Here is a 16777-nt window from a genome sequence, read left to right as displayed (position 1 = left end):
GCTGAGCTTCGTTAAATTCACTTACATATTCGAAACTGCTGCATTTCCTCTCAATTAGCTAAAAGAACTATTATTATTTAGTTCTTTAATTATTAACTAATATTAGTTAATAAATAATCATTATGAGTTAATTATTAGTTAGAACTACTCATTAGCTTTTTGCAGTGCATTTGGTAGACAAAACCAACTGTTTTCATTGATATATCCCCCCTCAAGTTTTGATTTTGTGACAAATTAATTCAATAAACTAAAACTAAAAAGCATTAAATCAACACGTTAAAATATAAACATATTAAACATAGAACAGTACAGCACAGGAACAGGCCCTTCAGCCCACAGTGTCGTTTGTAAACATGATGCCAAGTTTAACTCATCTCCACTGCCTGCATGTGATTGATATGCCTCTTGCATATCCAAGTGCTCATCTGAAGGGTTAAGTCCCACCTGTCACTAACAGCAGCCCTGGCAGTGTGTCATACATACCCAGCACTGTCTGTAACAAAACCTGCCCTCACATCTTTAAACTTTGCCCTTCTCTCCTTATCTTTAAAGTGTGTTAATAAGTTTAGTTTTTAGTTTTAGTTTTAGAGATACAGCGCGAAAACAGGCCCTTTCGGCCCACCGGGTCCGCGCCGACCAGCGATCCCCGCACGTTAACACCATCCTACACCCACTAGGGACAATTTTTACATTTACACCAAGACAATTAACCTACACACCCGTACGTCTTTGGAGTGTGGGAGGAAACCGAAGATCTCGGAGAAAACCCACACAGGTCACAGGGAGAACGTACAAACCCCGTACAGACAGCGCCAAGAGTCGGGATTGAACCCGGGTCTCCGGCGCTACATTCGCTGTAAGGCAGCAACTCTACTTGGTACGGTTAAACTCGGCTTGGTAGATTTTTGGGGTATAGTATATTAATAACATAATCTTTCCACCAGGGTGGAAGTGTCAAAGACTAGGGGATATAACTTTATTTCACCTTGGGGAAAAGGTTATATTATTAATATAGTAAACACAAAAAAAATTACCAAGTCGAGTTTAACTATTTAGAGGCATCGATATGCTGCACTGTCACAAAAAAAAGCACTGGCTTTAAGAGATGTGTTATCCTCACTGAATAATGAATATTTTTCCAGTCAGAATTGACAAAGAAACCTAAAACTATCTTTCCTCTTTCAGCACTGTTTTAGACCAGCAGGATTACAACTTTGCTGCTACTGATCACTAGGGTAAAGGAAATTACAAAAAGAGTCAATAATCAGAAAGAGATTTGTGAGTTTTGCTTACATAATTCTGCTGAGTTTCTTAAGTAGTGCTTCACTGCGAATTCTTTACGCTAATGGACGTAGTAAATGATCCAACAGCAATTCAGATCGAATAGAGGTTTCAAGCTAATTAAAACGCTCATCAACAATTGCTCCTCTCTCTCTCTCTCTCTCTCTCTCTCTCTCTCTCTCTCTCTCTCTCTCTCTAGCTCACACTCCAAAGACGTACAGGTATGTAGGTTAATTGGCTTGGTGTAATTGTAAAAAATTGTCTTTAGTGTGTGTAGGATAGTGATAATGTGTGCGGGGATCGCTGGTCGGCGCGGCCAAAGGCCCTGTTCCCCACTGTATCTCCAAACTAAACTAAACCTAAAGGGGGACAAATCTCATACTTTCAACAAGTATATGGATACGTACTGGAAGAGCTGTGACTTTTTACCCGAGTAGGGGAATCAGGAACACAAGGACATTGGAAGAATTAATAGGAACCTGAGGGGGAATTTTTTGACACAAAGGGTGATGGGTATATGGAGCGAGCTGCCACAGAAAGTAATCAAGGCAGGTACTATAACTACATTTAAAAGACATTTAGACAGGAACATGGGTAGGAAAGGTTTAGAGAGATGTGGGCCAAACACGGGCAGATGGGACTAGTATAGATGGGGCATCTTGGTCGGCATGGACAAGTTGGGCCGAAGGGCCTGTCTCCGTGCTGTATGACTCTATGACCTGCGGGTATGTGGACCATGTGTTGGAAGAGGGAATTAGGTTGAGTATCTATTTTTTGACTAGCAATAATGGAGCTTCCTTCTGTGTCATAATCTTTCTTTCATTCCTGGGCTTCTACTTATTACTTTCAATTGATGTCTCTTGGCCACTGATCTCTCCCCTGTGGGATACAGGCCCCTTCCTGTACAACCCCTCATGGTGTTGTCATCCTCCATTAACTCTGCCATTAGTCCCTTCTTCCAAGTGGGGAAAAACTCTAGCCAGCCACTCCTGACAACTTCCATTCCCTGGTTAGACACAAAATGCTGGAGTAACTCAACGGGTCAGGCAGCATCTCTGGAGAAAAAGGATGAGTGATGTTTTGGGTCAGGGACCAGTGACCCAACTTTTTCTCTACACAAAGTGTGGTAGGTATATGAAACAAGCAGCCAGATGAGGTAGTTCAGGCAGGTACCATAACAACATTTGGAAGATATTATGACAGGTACATGGATAGGAAAGGTTTAGCGGGATTACAGCCAAACGGGACTAATGTGGATGAGGCATGGATGGGTTGGTCTGTGGGGCCTGTTTCCGTGTTGTATGACTCTATTATTACTGCAGCACAAGAAATCTGCTCAGGATGGAAAATGAAACCACCCATTCGTCCTGGCCTTACCTGCAGTGCTGTCAGTTCCACTTTGAGCGGGATTGGGGCTGGGGCTTTGGGAACTGGATGTTGTTGCTTGCTCCCATTGATCCAGGTGATGAGTTTCGCCGTTCATGACAGGCTGTGCAAAATAAATACAATAAGTGGTCAATATCTGAAAACAAAAAATCAGATATAATCACCACAAATGAACCTTCAGGTTCTCCTCCAAGTCACACACACTCTCCTGATTTGGAAAAATACCACAGTTCCATTGTTATCACTGGGGTTGAAGTCCTAGATTTCTTTAAAATGGATACATCTGCAGAAGGACTACAGCGGTTCGAGAAGGCGGATCACCAGCTTGTCCCAGGTAATTAAATGTTGGAGAAGGACACAAAGTGTCACCGTGGCATCGAGAGTCACAGAATAACACAGTGTAGAAACAGGCCCCAACAGCCCAACTTGCCCACACCGACCAACATGCTCCATCTACACTAGTCCACTTGCCTGCGTTTGGCCCATACCCCTCCAAACCTGCATCCATGTACCTGTCCAACTGTTTCTTAAACGATGGGATAGTCCCAGCCTCAACTACCTCCTCTGGCAGCTTGTTCCATACACCCACCACCCTTTGTGTTAAAAGGTTACCCCTCAGATTACTATAAAATCTTTCCCTCTTCACCTTAAACCCGTGCCTTCTGGTCCTTGATTCCCCTACTCTGGGCAAGAGACTCTGTGCGTCTACCTGATCTATCCCACTCGTGCTGGAGTAACTCAACGGGTCAGGCAGAATCTCTAGAAAAACATGGGTAGGTGACACGGGGACCCTTCTTCAGACTAATTAATTTAATGATTTTATTAATGAAATAGTTGGCATTGCAGTGCCTGTCGCGCAATATTGAAAAAAACTGAAATTTGAAAAAGATTCCAATTTCTGAGTGTGTTCAAGAATTAGATCATTGATGCAAGTCAAGTCGAGTTTATTGTCATCTGGAAAAATACGCTGAGGTACAGGTACAATTAAAATCTTGCTTGCAGCAGAATTTCAGGCACATAGGCTCAGACACAAAAACATGAATTCTGCAAGACTGTAAAATGGAAACATTGCAGTGCAAAAAAAAGACTTTGAGGTAAAAATACAATTAGAAAAAAAATCATGTTCACATAGGAATACAGACTTATTCTTCGTGAGACTGGATCAGTCTGAAGAAAGGTCCCCAGCCCAAAATGGTGTCTGTCCGTTCCCGCCACAGATGCTGCCTGACAGAATGATACAGTGTGGAAACAGACCCAACAACCCAACTTGCCCACACCGACCAACATGCTCCATCTACACTAATCACACTTGCCTGCATTTGGTACAATAGTGATGTTTAGTGGTCAAAACCTGCAATTGCACCCTGACCAAGTCCAGCGAACACAGACATAACAATGGAGAGAAGGAATGGGTGACGTTTCGGGTGGAGACCCTTCCTCAGACTGAATCAGTCTGAGGAAGGGTCTCCACCCGAAACGTCACCCATTCCTTCTCTCCCGAGATGCTGCCCGACCTGTTGAGTTACTCCAGCATTTTGTGAATAAATCGATTTGTACCAGCATCTGCAGTTATTTTCTTATACAGACATAACAATGATGTGTAGGAAAATAATTGCAGATGCTGGTTCAAATCGAAGGTAGACACAAAATGCTGGAGTAACTCAGCAGGTCAGGCAGCATCTCAGGAGAGAAGGAATGGGTGACGTTTCGGGTCGAGTCCATCTCCTCACCTCCCCTCCCCTCACTTTCAGTCTGAAGAAGGGTCCCGACCCAAAACGTCACCCGTCCTTTTTCTCCAGAGATGCTGCCTGACACACTGAGTTACGCCAGCACTTTGTGTCTATCTTTGGTATAAACCAGCATCCGCATTGTGTTTCTAAAAAAAGCACCTACTAGTCAGTGATAAAGATCATGAAATATTACTGGCTCGATGTGAAAACCCATCTGATTCACTAATGTTCTAGTGTGGAAAAAATAGCGAGCATGTGTTAGTAATGATAGCCTTACCAGATTAAACACTTTCCATGAAAATACGTGAATAGCGGTCCGCACCAGAACTGAGCTCATACTCTGCAAGTGCCATGCCAGATTTGAACACTCTCAGATCAGAACGCAGATATCCTACACCTCCCATTGGCCTTGTGGTTTGGTTCCACACTGCCTTCAGCATCTGAATGTGAACCTTGCAACTTGGTGCAATGCACCACCAAAGAGCACAAACAGAACATGGAGGCACAAGAGATTGTAGATACTGTCTACCCTTGTTATTACAGACCTCTTTATACCGATTTTCGGTTACAGTGGGCTGTCTCCTTATGAACACAGGCTGCTAGTTACACTGCGGAGGCTACTGACATTGACAAAGCTATTGACATTGACGGGGCATTGAAATTGACGAGGCGTTGAAATGGACAAGGACTTGAAATTGACGAGGCGTTGAAATTGACAAGGCATTGAAATTGCCAAGGACTTGAAATGGCCAAGGACTTGAAATTGACAAGCAATCCCTTTGATCGACACTTAACTCTATTAAACAATGTAACAAACAGCCCTAGCATTTTTAGCAGTAACAAAAATACACATTTAGCTGTTAAAAATAATTTTGTATTTGAAATCCACTCGTTGTTTGACCGAGTGTCGGCCAGTTGGTTGGAGTGAATCCCTTACTCTATTACAGCGGAAAATCGCCAATAACGGATACTATTACCCCCCATGTGGTCTGTTATAATGAGGATTTACTGGACTGGAATCTTGAGCAAAAATACCAAGTGCTGGAGGAACTTGGCAGGTCAGGCAGCATCTGCGGAGGAAAGTGGACAGACAAAATGTTGAGTTGGGACTCTTCTTCAGATTGTAAAAACAGAAAATGCTGGAAAGATCTGGCAGGGCAGCTGGTATCTGCATTGAAATCAGTATTGGAGCATCGGAGGCTGACATATGGCCGCTCTGAAGATGAAGTGAACACTCATTCTTTTCCCCAAGGTAGAGGATTCCAAAACTAGAGGGCTTAGGCTTAAAATGAGAGGAGAGTGTTTCAAGAGGGACCTCAGGGACACCATTTTTACCCAGAGGGTAATCCATATCTGGAATAAGCTGCCAGAGAGAGCTTCAGAAGTGGGTACAATTAAGAATTTTAGAGACCTAACGTGGCCATAAAAACTTATTGTCCTGGCCACAGCACTGGTCTTTGATGATATTGGCTGCCTCTTTGAGGCAGCACCTCCTGCAGGTCCCTTCGATGGTGGGGTAGTACCGAGTCTCCAAAATAACCCGCTGGAAAAAGATGCCACGCCAACTGTGTAATCTGAGATGCCACACCAATTTAGAACGGAGATGAGGAAAAACCTTTTCAGTCAGAGAGTTGTGAATCTGTGGAATTCTCTGCCTCAGAAGGCAGTGGAGGCCAATTCTCTGAATGCATTCAAGAGAGAGCTAGACAGAGCTCTTAAGGATAGCGGAATCAGGGGGTATGGGGAGAAGGCAGGAACGGGGTACTGATTGAGAATGATCAGCCATGATCACATTGAATGGCGGTGCTGGCTCGAAGGACCGAATGGCCTACTCCTGCACCTATTGTCTATTGTCTAATCTTGTACACAATTGAAAGGATGCTGGAAAATCGCTGACCACAGAAACAATGGATCACGTGCTTAAGTTTAAGAACTTGTGCAGAATTCTACTCTCAGTCAGATTTATAAACTGGAACAGGGGAAAACATATCATCTTAAAGGTTATTAAAGTATTACATTAATTTGCTTACTAAATATATTCTTAATGTATTAGTTTATTTCAGACATTTACATGTCCTTATACACCGATCAGCCAAAACATTATGACCACTGGCAGGTAAAGTGAACAACATTGGTTATCTTGTTACAATGGCACCTGTCAAGGGGCGGGATATATTAGGCAGCAAGTGAACATTCGGTTCTTGAAGTTGATGTGTTGGATGCAGGAGAAATGGGCAGGAGTAAAGACCTGCGCGACTTTGACAAGGGCCAAATTGTTATGGCCAGACGATTGGGTCAGAGCATCTCTGAAACGGCAAGGCTTGTGGGGTGCTCCCGGTCAGCAGTGGTGAGTACCTACCGACAGTGGTCCGAGGAAGGACAAACCACAAACCGGCGACAGGGTGTTGGGTACCCAAGGCTCATCGATGCGCGAGGGCAACGAAGGCTATCTGGTCTGGTCCGAACTGACAGAAGGTCTACTGTGGCACAAGTCACAGAAAATTTTAATGGTGGTCATGGGAGGAATGTGTCACAATACACAGTGCATCGCACCCTGCTGCGTATGGAGCTGCACACGGAGGACCAACAGCACATTAGGCAGGTGGTCATAATGTTTTGGCTCATCAGGTCATAATGTTTTGGCTGATTGGTGTCTATTCACAATATGTAGGACACAGATGGTTGGATAGTTATCTAAACCAACACACTGAAGCAAAGTTAAATTCCGACTCCTATACCTTGCGCCCCGAGGTGCATGTTTTAGCTTAATAAGGAATGAAATCTTCACATAGTTTAACGGTCTAACATTCTTGTAACATGCCAAAGGAATTTAGTATTTTGGTCATGTAACAGGTAAAAGAGATTCCAATCAAAACAGGCATCATATCACAAGGCTTTAAGTTCTATATTCATGCAAATGATACCTTCTTTTTTCAGACAACAAATTATTAGATGACTTAACGGGTATTTTGTAAAGGAAGAATGACTAAATAATGTAAAAGCTCTCTCTGACACTTGGATCTAGAAATGTTAAATGTGATTTGATATTTATCTTTAGGCTCCACTTCGTGGAACGAAACGAGTTCTGAATCAGCAACACTACATTTCTATTCTGGTTTTAATAGCGCCCTTAATTCTTCAGCCTCCAAATTACTAAATCCAGCTTCTGATTCATTAAATCCACCTTTATTTTATACTCAGCTTATATTGTTAATACTCTTCGCATAGCTTGTGTTCTAATTGACCACATTTAAAAGCAACCAAAATGAAGTAGAAAATGTTGAGTGTGTAAAATTAAATGGGAACACTACGTTTATGGTAATCTGAAGAAAGGTCTCGACCCGAAAAGCCACCCATTCCTTCTCTCCAGCGATGCTGCCTGTCCCGCTGAGTTACTCCAGCATTTTGTGTCTATCTTCGATTTAAACCAGCATCTACAGTTCTTTCCGATACTTTTTATGGTTTTCTAATCTGGACCAATGTGAGGAAAGGAAACACTAAATTGAGGAGGCAACTTATTCAACAGCACAATGCAACTGCCCTGCCATATCTCTCTGAGTTGATTATTCTGTAAGACCAAACACGTCCTAACATGCAAGGCTACTGCAGTCAATGAAATACATCCTCACAAATTTTAGCGACTGAAATTTGATCACATTCCACACCTTCCAAGGCTACCTCTGGCAGGTCAGAACCCGCTGTGGAGGTTAAACAACAATAACAGTCGCCATTCACCCACAACCATTTCCAGATGTGCCTCAATTTCACCTCCACAGCAGAGATTTAATCCAGAGTAAAGTTATCTCAGTGCAATAACTAAACAAAAAATTAAAAATTAAATGCAGCAAAGTGCTCCCAGCGCACAGATTGATGGAAGAAAGTTGAAGACCTAGTGTCATAAGCCAACTTTAACTCATTCTCGTGCTTGTAAATGCCTCTCTTTTTAAAATCGTTATTTAGTAACTCCACATATTGTGTTTACGGGGCTGTTAAGCTGCTGCAAGTAAGTAATTCATTGTTCCACTGGCAGTACATTAGTTTAGTTTAGTTTATTATTGTTCCACATACCAAGGTACAGTGACAAGCTTTTGTTAGCGTGCTATCCAGTCAAAGAAAATACTATACGTGAATACAATCAAGCCACACTCAGTGCGCGGATAAAGGATACACATTCAGTGTGCAAGATAAAACATTGAAGTCCGATCAAAGTCACACGACAATTAAACACTATTAACCTGGCTTTGCTAAAATGGTTCATAGTTGCACATGATCAATTTTCTATTTCGTAAAAACTATTGCAATTCCCATTCAGTTTTCATTCCTCCTATTCACATTTGACAGTTTTGCATTCGGATCACAATGTGGGTTGTAGAACGCTGGGATTTATCACTTTAGTGCCTGCAGTCAACATCAATCATTCTCCAACGAACCTTGCAGAATACCAGGTGGACTGAAAGGATTTATCACAACCTTCATGTTCTCCAACCACATCACCTTAACACTTTCACTTTTAATTGAAAACTAAACATCAGTAATGATTGGAACATTAAATATTTAAAATCTTTACCTCTAGTTTGCTGTTGTCACCAATAGTTTCCGAGTTACAGTCATTAGACTTCATTGTCGGCCTTTCTGGTTAAGAATCTGTTTTCAAATTATAAAAAATAGATTATATAGATTTTTCCCTGCCATATCAGAGAATTAAAATAGAACAAATAAACTTATACCTATAGATGTAAAATTAATGCTGATGAATAAAGATAGTATTTACCATTTAAAATGGAAGAATAACTTGTTATATTATACATTACTCAGTCACCCCAAAGTTCTTACAACCATGAGGTGATTCTAAACAGCGGTCGGCATGGTAATGCAGAAAATGTGTCAAGTAATTGGAGTTACAAGCTGCAAGTTTTCAAACACTTTCTTCTCTACAGGGCTCTCAGTGTGGAGTGACTGGTAAACCTTCAGATGAAGAATTGATCTCTCAAAGAACAAACAGCCCAGTCGCCGATAATGAAAGGCCGAGATAGAGTGGACGTGGATAGGATGATTCCAGTAATGGGAGAATCTAGAACCAGAGGCTACACCCTCAGAATAATAGGATCTCCCTTCTCCTTCTTATCGTGTCCACACATGCTAGATATTATATTTCAACCAAAACTGAACACAACTCTTAGCAATATCATTGTTCTCTGCGAGGTCGTCAGCTTTGCATTGGTTCTCCAATAGAGGACATCTCAATAGGTGCTCCATAGTTTGTGGTTCAGTGCCACATATGCAGATGATGTCTTCAGTGTCTATATAACCCCACTTCTTGAGAGTGGCTTTACAACGACCAGTACCAGCTCTCAGTCTGTTGAGGCATTTCCATTCAGCCCAGCTTGATTCAGCCCCAGGATCTACCTTCAAAACAGAGAATAGAAGGAATTCTCTTTCGTCAAAGGTTGGTGACTTAGTGGAATTCATTGCCACAGGTGGCTGTGGAGGCCAAGACTTGGATATTCTTAAGACCGAAGTTGATCGACTAAGGTAGTCGCGGGCTACCTTAAGACATGGAGACTAAAACAGTGGCAAAAACCACCACAACGGCCTATCACCTGAACAACAAGGAAGCTCAACGCCAGCTAACCGTCACCCTACAACCCATTTCCTACATATCTCGGGGTGAAACAAGATCGGCAGCTGACCTACAAGCAACACCTTGAAGCTCTCCGTGCTAAAGTCTCGGCACGGAACAACCTCCTGCGTTGCTTGGCCGGATCGTCATAGGGCGCCAGGACATCTACTCTCCGAACCAGTGCTCTTGCACTCGTGTACAGCGCCGCTGAGTATGCAGCCCCAGCATGGTGCCACAGCGCTCATACCAGCAAGCTAGACGCCACCATCAACAACACCATGCGGATCATCACTGGCTGCCTACGCCCTACTCCGACGGATCTCCTGCCGGTGCTCGCAGGTATCGCACCCGCCAAGCTTCGCAGAGAGTTCTTCACTCATAGGCTGGTGTGCAAGGCCCCATCGGACGCCAAACATCCTTTGCACCACCTCGCCCAGGATTCACAGCAACTGGGACCTCAACGCCTGGCATCTCGTCACCCTTTCTCCCATCATGCAGCGACCCTCTGTGGCTCCGGTTTCAACATACTAGGAGCATGGAGAACCAGCTGGGAACAGACATCGCCACCTCCTCAATTCACTGTCGCACCGAACACCACAGCCTCACCCGGCTCGGACATGCCCCGCAAAGAGTGGGTCGCCCTGAACCAGCTCCGCACAGGGGTCGGCCGGTTCAACGCCAACATGCATCGTTGGGGGTTGCGTCCATCAGCAGCCTGCTTGTGTGGAGCAGACCAGCAAACAGCGCAGCACGGCATTTTCGACTGCACTGTCCTCCGTACCCCTGGTGGAGGGGTAGACCTCACGGCCCTCGACAACAGCACATTGCACTGGCTACAGCGCCTGGAGGGCAGCACATAACTTCTGCTGCCTCAAACGCAAGAAGATCGGTTCTTGATTAGGAAGGGGATCAAAGGTTACAGGGAGAAGGCAAGAGAATGGGACAGGGAGGGAAAAATAGATCAGCTATGATTGAATGGCAGAGTAGACCTGATGGGCTAAATGGCCGAATTCTGCTCCTGTGGTTTATGGTCTTATTACGGTCTCTCTATCTTCAATGGAAATGATCAAGATATTTAAGGAAAGCTCTTACTCGTAGTGGTAATAAATTCATTGATATATCACAGTGAACCTCTGAGCCCTGTGGTCTCCACCACTTAGAAGAACAAGGACACTCAGTGAATGGAGCCATGCTCACTTCTGTAATCTTCTCCCCAGTCTCACATCGTTCCATAATGGACCGTACATTTCCAGTTCTGCTTTACTTTAGATTTTAGAGATACAGTGCGAAGAAAACACGCCATTAAGCCCACCGAGTCCATGCCAACAAGCGATCACCCCATACACAAGCACTATCCTACACACCAGACACAATTTACAATTTTTACCAAAGCCAATTAACTGGCACATCTTTAGTGTGGGAGGAAATCGATGCACCTGGAGAAAATCCATAGTCTTCAGGGAGAACATACAAACTCCTTACAGAGAGCGGCCAAGGTCAGGACTGAACCTGTGCCTCTGGCACTGTAAGGCAGCAACTCTACCACGGCACCACTGTGTCGCCTGGAACTCCATAGGTAGCAGCACGGTGGAAAGGTTGTCTGCTCAATCCCAACCTAGACATGGCCAATCGAAACTTGGCCCAAGCGTAGAACACAGCACGATACAGCACAGGAACAGGCTCAAGGGCCCACAGAGTCTGCACCAACTATGATGCCAAGTTACACTAATCACCCCTGCCTGCACATGGTCCATATCCCTCCATATCCATGTCGTTGTCATTTTTCTGCAACTGATCATTTCTAGAAATATAATAAATCTCAAACATGCTTCTATAAGAAAATAACTGCAGATGCTGGTACAAATCGAAGGTATTTATTCACAAAATGCTGGAGTAACTCAGCAGGTCAGGCAGCATCTCGGGAGAGAAGGAATGGGTGACGTTTCGGGTCGAGACCCTTCTTCAGTCTGAAGAAGGGTCTCGACCTGAAACGTCACCCATTCCTTCTCTCCCAAGATGCTGCCTGACCTGCTGAGTTACTCCAGCATTTTGTGAATAAATACCTTCAAACATTCTTCTGATCTGTTTGAGAATTAAACACAAAATAATGATCAAGAACAAAGAAAAGGTGCAATAATATCAAGTAACTAATCCTAACGTGAATAAAGTGGTCAACTAAGCCAAACGTGCATGACTCAACACAACCTCAAAGTCTACACTCCAGCTGCCAGGCAGTTGGCGGTGAATGACACGTTATCATTTAGCCAAAGAAAATGCAGTAGAATGCTGGAGGTTTAGATTTATTATTGTCACGTGTACAGAGCTATGGTGTAAAGCTTTGTTTTTCATGCTATCCAATCAAATCAGATGATACTACACATAAATCCAGTCAAGCCAAACTCAAGTGCAATAGGTAGAACAAAGGGGAAGATACAGAGTGCAGAACATAGTCCTCAGCATTGTAGCGCATCAGTTCCAGAGACAAAGTCCAATGTCCGCAATGGGGTAGAGTTGAATTGGACAGTACCCTGGCTTCTTGACATTTCCAAATCAAACCATTCACAAAAAGCCAAGAAAAATGTCAAGAAATTGTGCTTATTTTGGTGCTACAGTAAATAGAGTTACAATAACACCAAATTGGCTCCTCGTAATCTTCAAGGTCTGCCTTGAAACTCTGATTCTCTGGGATATCTTGCTGCCCTTGCACTAACAGTCAGTGGTTTGGAAGTTTGAGCAGCGTTGCAGCACCCAACAAAGTCTCCGCACCAGGTGGGCGTCCACTACGGGCACCTCGAGTCTGACGGGGGGCAAGATGTACCTTTAAACAAAACACTACCCAATATGAACTTCAACTATGGATTTGGGTACTCTGAGAAGTTTGTGCTTTTTTGGAGAACGGAAATGAGGAAAAACTTTTTCAGTCAGAGAGTTGTGAATCTGTGGAATTCTCTGCCTCAGAAGGCAGTGGAGGCCAATTCTCTGAATGCATTCAAGAGAGAGCTAGATAGAGCTCTTAAGGATAGCGGAGTCAGGGGGTATGGGGAGAAGGCAGGAACGGGGTACTGATTGAGAATGATCAGCCATGATCACATTGAATGGCGGTGCTGGCTCGAAGGGCCGAATGGCCTCCTCCTGCACCTATTGTCTATTGTCCTCGGGTTCTTGATTAACCTACCAATGGTAAAAGACTCTATGCATCGACCCTAACAATTCCCCCTCATGATCTTTTTACCTCGATAAGATCGCCCCTTATCCTCCTGCTCTTCGAGGAGTAAAAATTCACAGCGGATGAAAAGTTGAACGTATTTATGGAAGAGTACTTCAAAATACTTGGTGCTTTGTAGACTTAGGATGTGAGTTATTCATTGTGGGATACCCAGCCTCTGATCTGCTCGTGCAGTTATTTACTGGTCCAGTTTGATGCTGGGGAACTCACCTGGTGATGCTGCTGAATAGATCCTCTCTAGTTGAAGACACGCAATATCTTGGTTGGTGATTAGTGAGCCCCAGTGCAAATTGGAGGAACAGCACCTCATATATATCGCTTGGGTAGTTTATACCCCAGCAGTATGTACATTGACTTCTCTAACTTCAGATAGCCCCTGTTTTCCCTCTCAATCCCCTCCCCCTTCCCAATTCTCCCACTAGTCTTCCAGTCTCCGACTACATCCTATCTTTGTCCCACAACTGACTGTAATCCAAAATAATATTTCTGTGAACTGAGTTTCTTAGTTAAATAATAAGGAAAACTATTGAATGAATGAATGAATGAATGAATGAATGAATGAAAGAATGAATGAATGAATGAATGAATGAGTTTATTGGCCAAGTATGTGCATATACAAGGAATGTGCCTTGGTTCTCCGCTCACAAATGACAACACAATCATACAGTTAACAATTAAGAATAAAGCATAATAGAAACAATATTTCTACCAAGTTTGTCATATTTGAATGATTACATTATGTTCACACACCAGAAATCCTCCAAACCCAGTCACGGAAAAGCTTTCTGTTTGGTCGTGCGGGTCAGTGCCATAAATTAACCCCAATGTCATTCATTTCTTTCAAGACTTAAAACAAAGTCATCACTGGTAAAATGGAGCAGCATTTGTTGAGAAGGAGGTATTGACAAACTTGTTTCTGTGACTCAAATGTAACCAATTTCTTTTGACATTTCTAGAAACTTAAAATTGATCATCCATTCGGTATCTCAACTGCTTAAATAGATATTCTCCAAGTTTTTTATATTTCTTGAGTTTGGGGAAATATATAACAACCAGGAAACTGTCACAACTTTAGAAGAGATTGAACACAGAGCCATTTTCTTCCTACAACAAATGGTCAACATACAGTTTGGGGCTGTATTTCTTATTGAAAACATGTTACCTGGTTGACAAGAGTATAAGAAAATAACTGAAGATGCTGGTACAAATCGAAGGTATTTATTCACAAAATGCTGGAGTAACCCAGCAGGTCAGGCAGCATCTCAGGAGAGAAGGAATGGGTGATGTTTCAGGTCGAGACCTTCTTCAGACTGATGTCAGGGGGGCGGGACAAAGGAAAGATATAGGTGGAGACAGGAAGATAGAGGGAGATCTGGGAAGGAGGAGGGGAAGAGAGGGACAGAAGAACTATCTAAAGTCGGAGAAGTCTATGTTCATACCACTGGGCTGCAAGCTGCCCAAGCGAAATATGAGGTGCTGTTCCTCCAATTTCCGATGGGCCTCACTATGGCACAGGAGGAGGCCCATGACAGAAAGGTCAGACTGGGAATGGGAGGGGGAGTTGAAGTGCTCGGCCACCGGGAGACCAGTTTGGCCAACGCCTGGTTGACAATATCATTAATTCTCAAAATCTCTGTAAAGCGTCTTTGAGTATATGAAAACCGCTATATAAATAAAATGCATTATTATTATTATTATTAAGAAAAAGCAACAAAACTTGATGAGCCAACTGTGTCAATATGTATATGAAAGCATACTGATTTAAATTGCTAATATCTTTTAATTCCCTTTAAAAGAGGTCTCCATTTCATTAAAAAAAACAAGGTGTTTTAAATGTCTGCACTGTAGGTCAAAGATAATCGATCATAAATATTCCAGAACAAGATTAAAACATTACACATCATTCCTCTCCAATCAAATGAAATTCAAATGAACAAACTGATTTCAAAGGGATTTGAAATAAGATGCATTAAAAATAAGATGAGTCCAGAGTGTCTTGACATTGTGGACATTACCTGCACTGTACTGTTTTACATTCCAATTGTCATCTACCATTGATCAGTCTGAAGAAGGGTCTCGACCCATTCCTTCTCTCCTGAGATGCTGCCTGACCTGCTGAGTTTCTCCAGCATTTTGTGATACCTTTGAAATGTACCACCAGCATCTGCAGTTATTTTCCTACACGTCATCTACCATTGATGTGCATTGTAGATCTTTTATCTTCTTTCCTGAGCGGTGTTTACTGAACCATGTTTACTGAGCTGGTTGTGTTTACTGAGCCGTGCTCTACAGGAGTCTTTCACATTTTGGCACATGCTGGTCTTATCAATTATCATTTCGTTATTTTAATAGCCTGTGCATGAAGAAAGGGTCTCGACCCGAAACGTCACCCATTCCTTCTCTTCAGAAATGCTGCCTGTCTCGCTGAGTTACTCCAGTATTTTGTGTCTATTCCACCATGCCTGATGAACAAACCTCCACAAAGACGTGTATTTTGGAAGTGGTAGATTCATTCTGAATCAATAGACAATAGACAATAGGTGCAGGAGTAGGCCATTCAGCCCTTCGAGCCAGCACCGCCATTCAATGCGATCATGGCTGATCACTCTCAATCAGTACCCCGTTCCTGCCTTCTCCCCATACCCCCTCACTCCGCTATCCTTAAGAGCTCTATCTAGCTCTCTCTTGAAAGCATCCAACGAACTGGCCTCTACTGCCTTCTGAGGCAGAGAATTCCACACCTTCACCACTCTCTGACTGAAAAAGTTTTTCCTCATCTCCGTTCTAAATGGCCTACCCCTTATTCTTAAACTGTGGCCCTTGTTCTGGACTCCCCCAACATTGGGAACATGTTTCCTGCCTCTAATGTGTCCAATCCCCTAATTATGTTATATGTTTCAATAAAATGCAGCGCCGGAGACTCAGGTTCGATCCTGACTACGGGTGCTGCACTGTAAGGAGTTTGTACGTTCTCCCCGTGACCTGCGTGGGTTTTCTCCGAGATCTTCGGTTTCCTCCCACACTCCAAAGACGTACAGGTATGTAGGTTAATTGGCTGGGTAAATGTAAAAATTGTCCCTAGTTGGTGTTAATGTACGGGGATCGCTGGGCGGCACGGACTTGGTGGGCCGAAAAGGCCTGTTTCCGGCTGTATATATATGATATGATATGATAAGATCCCCCCTCATCCTTCTAAATTCCAGTGTATACAAGCCTAATTGCTCCAGCCTTTCAACATATGACAGTCCTGCCATTCCGGGAATTAACCTAGTGAACCTATGCTGCACGCCCTCAATAGCAAGAATATCCTTCCTCAAATCAGTTTCATTTAGCAGGATGGTGGTGGAACACTTTGGATATCTTCAGTGTGAAAATGAGACCCTCTCTGCTAGAGTGGCCTTGTGGTCATTGCTCCTGATACATGTATGTGTGTAGCTGCTCAGGACAATGGTCCAAGATCCATTGGTTCTTTCATCATTGCAATTCCTCGTTGCAGGGGCAGCAAGCCAAGCAGTGATGGAGTCCCACACAAAG

At 43.3% G+C, this 16777-nt stretch overlaps 1 protein-coding gene across 1 annotated transcript in view; it reads right to left on the bottom strand.

Moving 5' to 3' along the window:
- dnmt3bb.1 (DNA (cytosine-5-)-methyltransferase 3 beta, duplicate b.1) overlaps nucleotides 1-16777 on the bottom strand; it is an 89434-nt gene that overhangs the window by 66517 nt on the left and 6140 nt on the right. Inside the window, exons 2-3 of the mRNA XM_078419164.1 lie at nucleotides 8965-9041; nucleotides 2659-2770 (exon numbers count right to left, since the gene is read on the bottom strand). Of these exons, the coding sequence (XP_078275290.1) occupies nucleotides 2659-2770; nucleotides 8965-9018 (166 nt within the window). The 5' untranslated portion in view covers nucleotides 9019-9041. The remainder of the gene's footprint in view (nucleotides 1-2658; nucleotides 2771-8964; nucleotides 9042-16777) is intronic.

Source organism: Rhinoraja longicauda, chromosome 22 (genome assembly GCF_053455715.1).
Source record: "Rhinoraja longicauda isolate Sanriku21f chromosome 22, sRhiLon1.1, whole genome shotgun sequence".
Lineage (NCBI taxonomy): Eukaryota > Metazoa > Chordata > Chondrichthyes > Rajiformes > Arhynchobatidae > Rhinoraja > Rhinoraja longicauda.
Note: the sequence above shows the minus strand (reverse complement) of the source record. Positions and strands in the feature narration are given on the sequence as shown.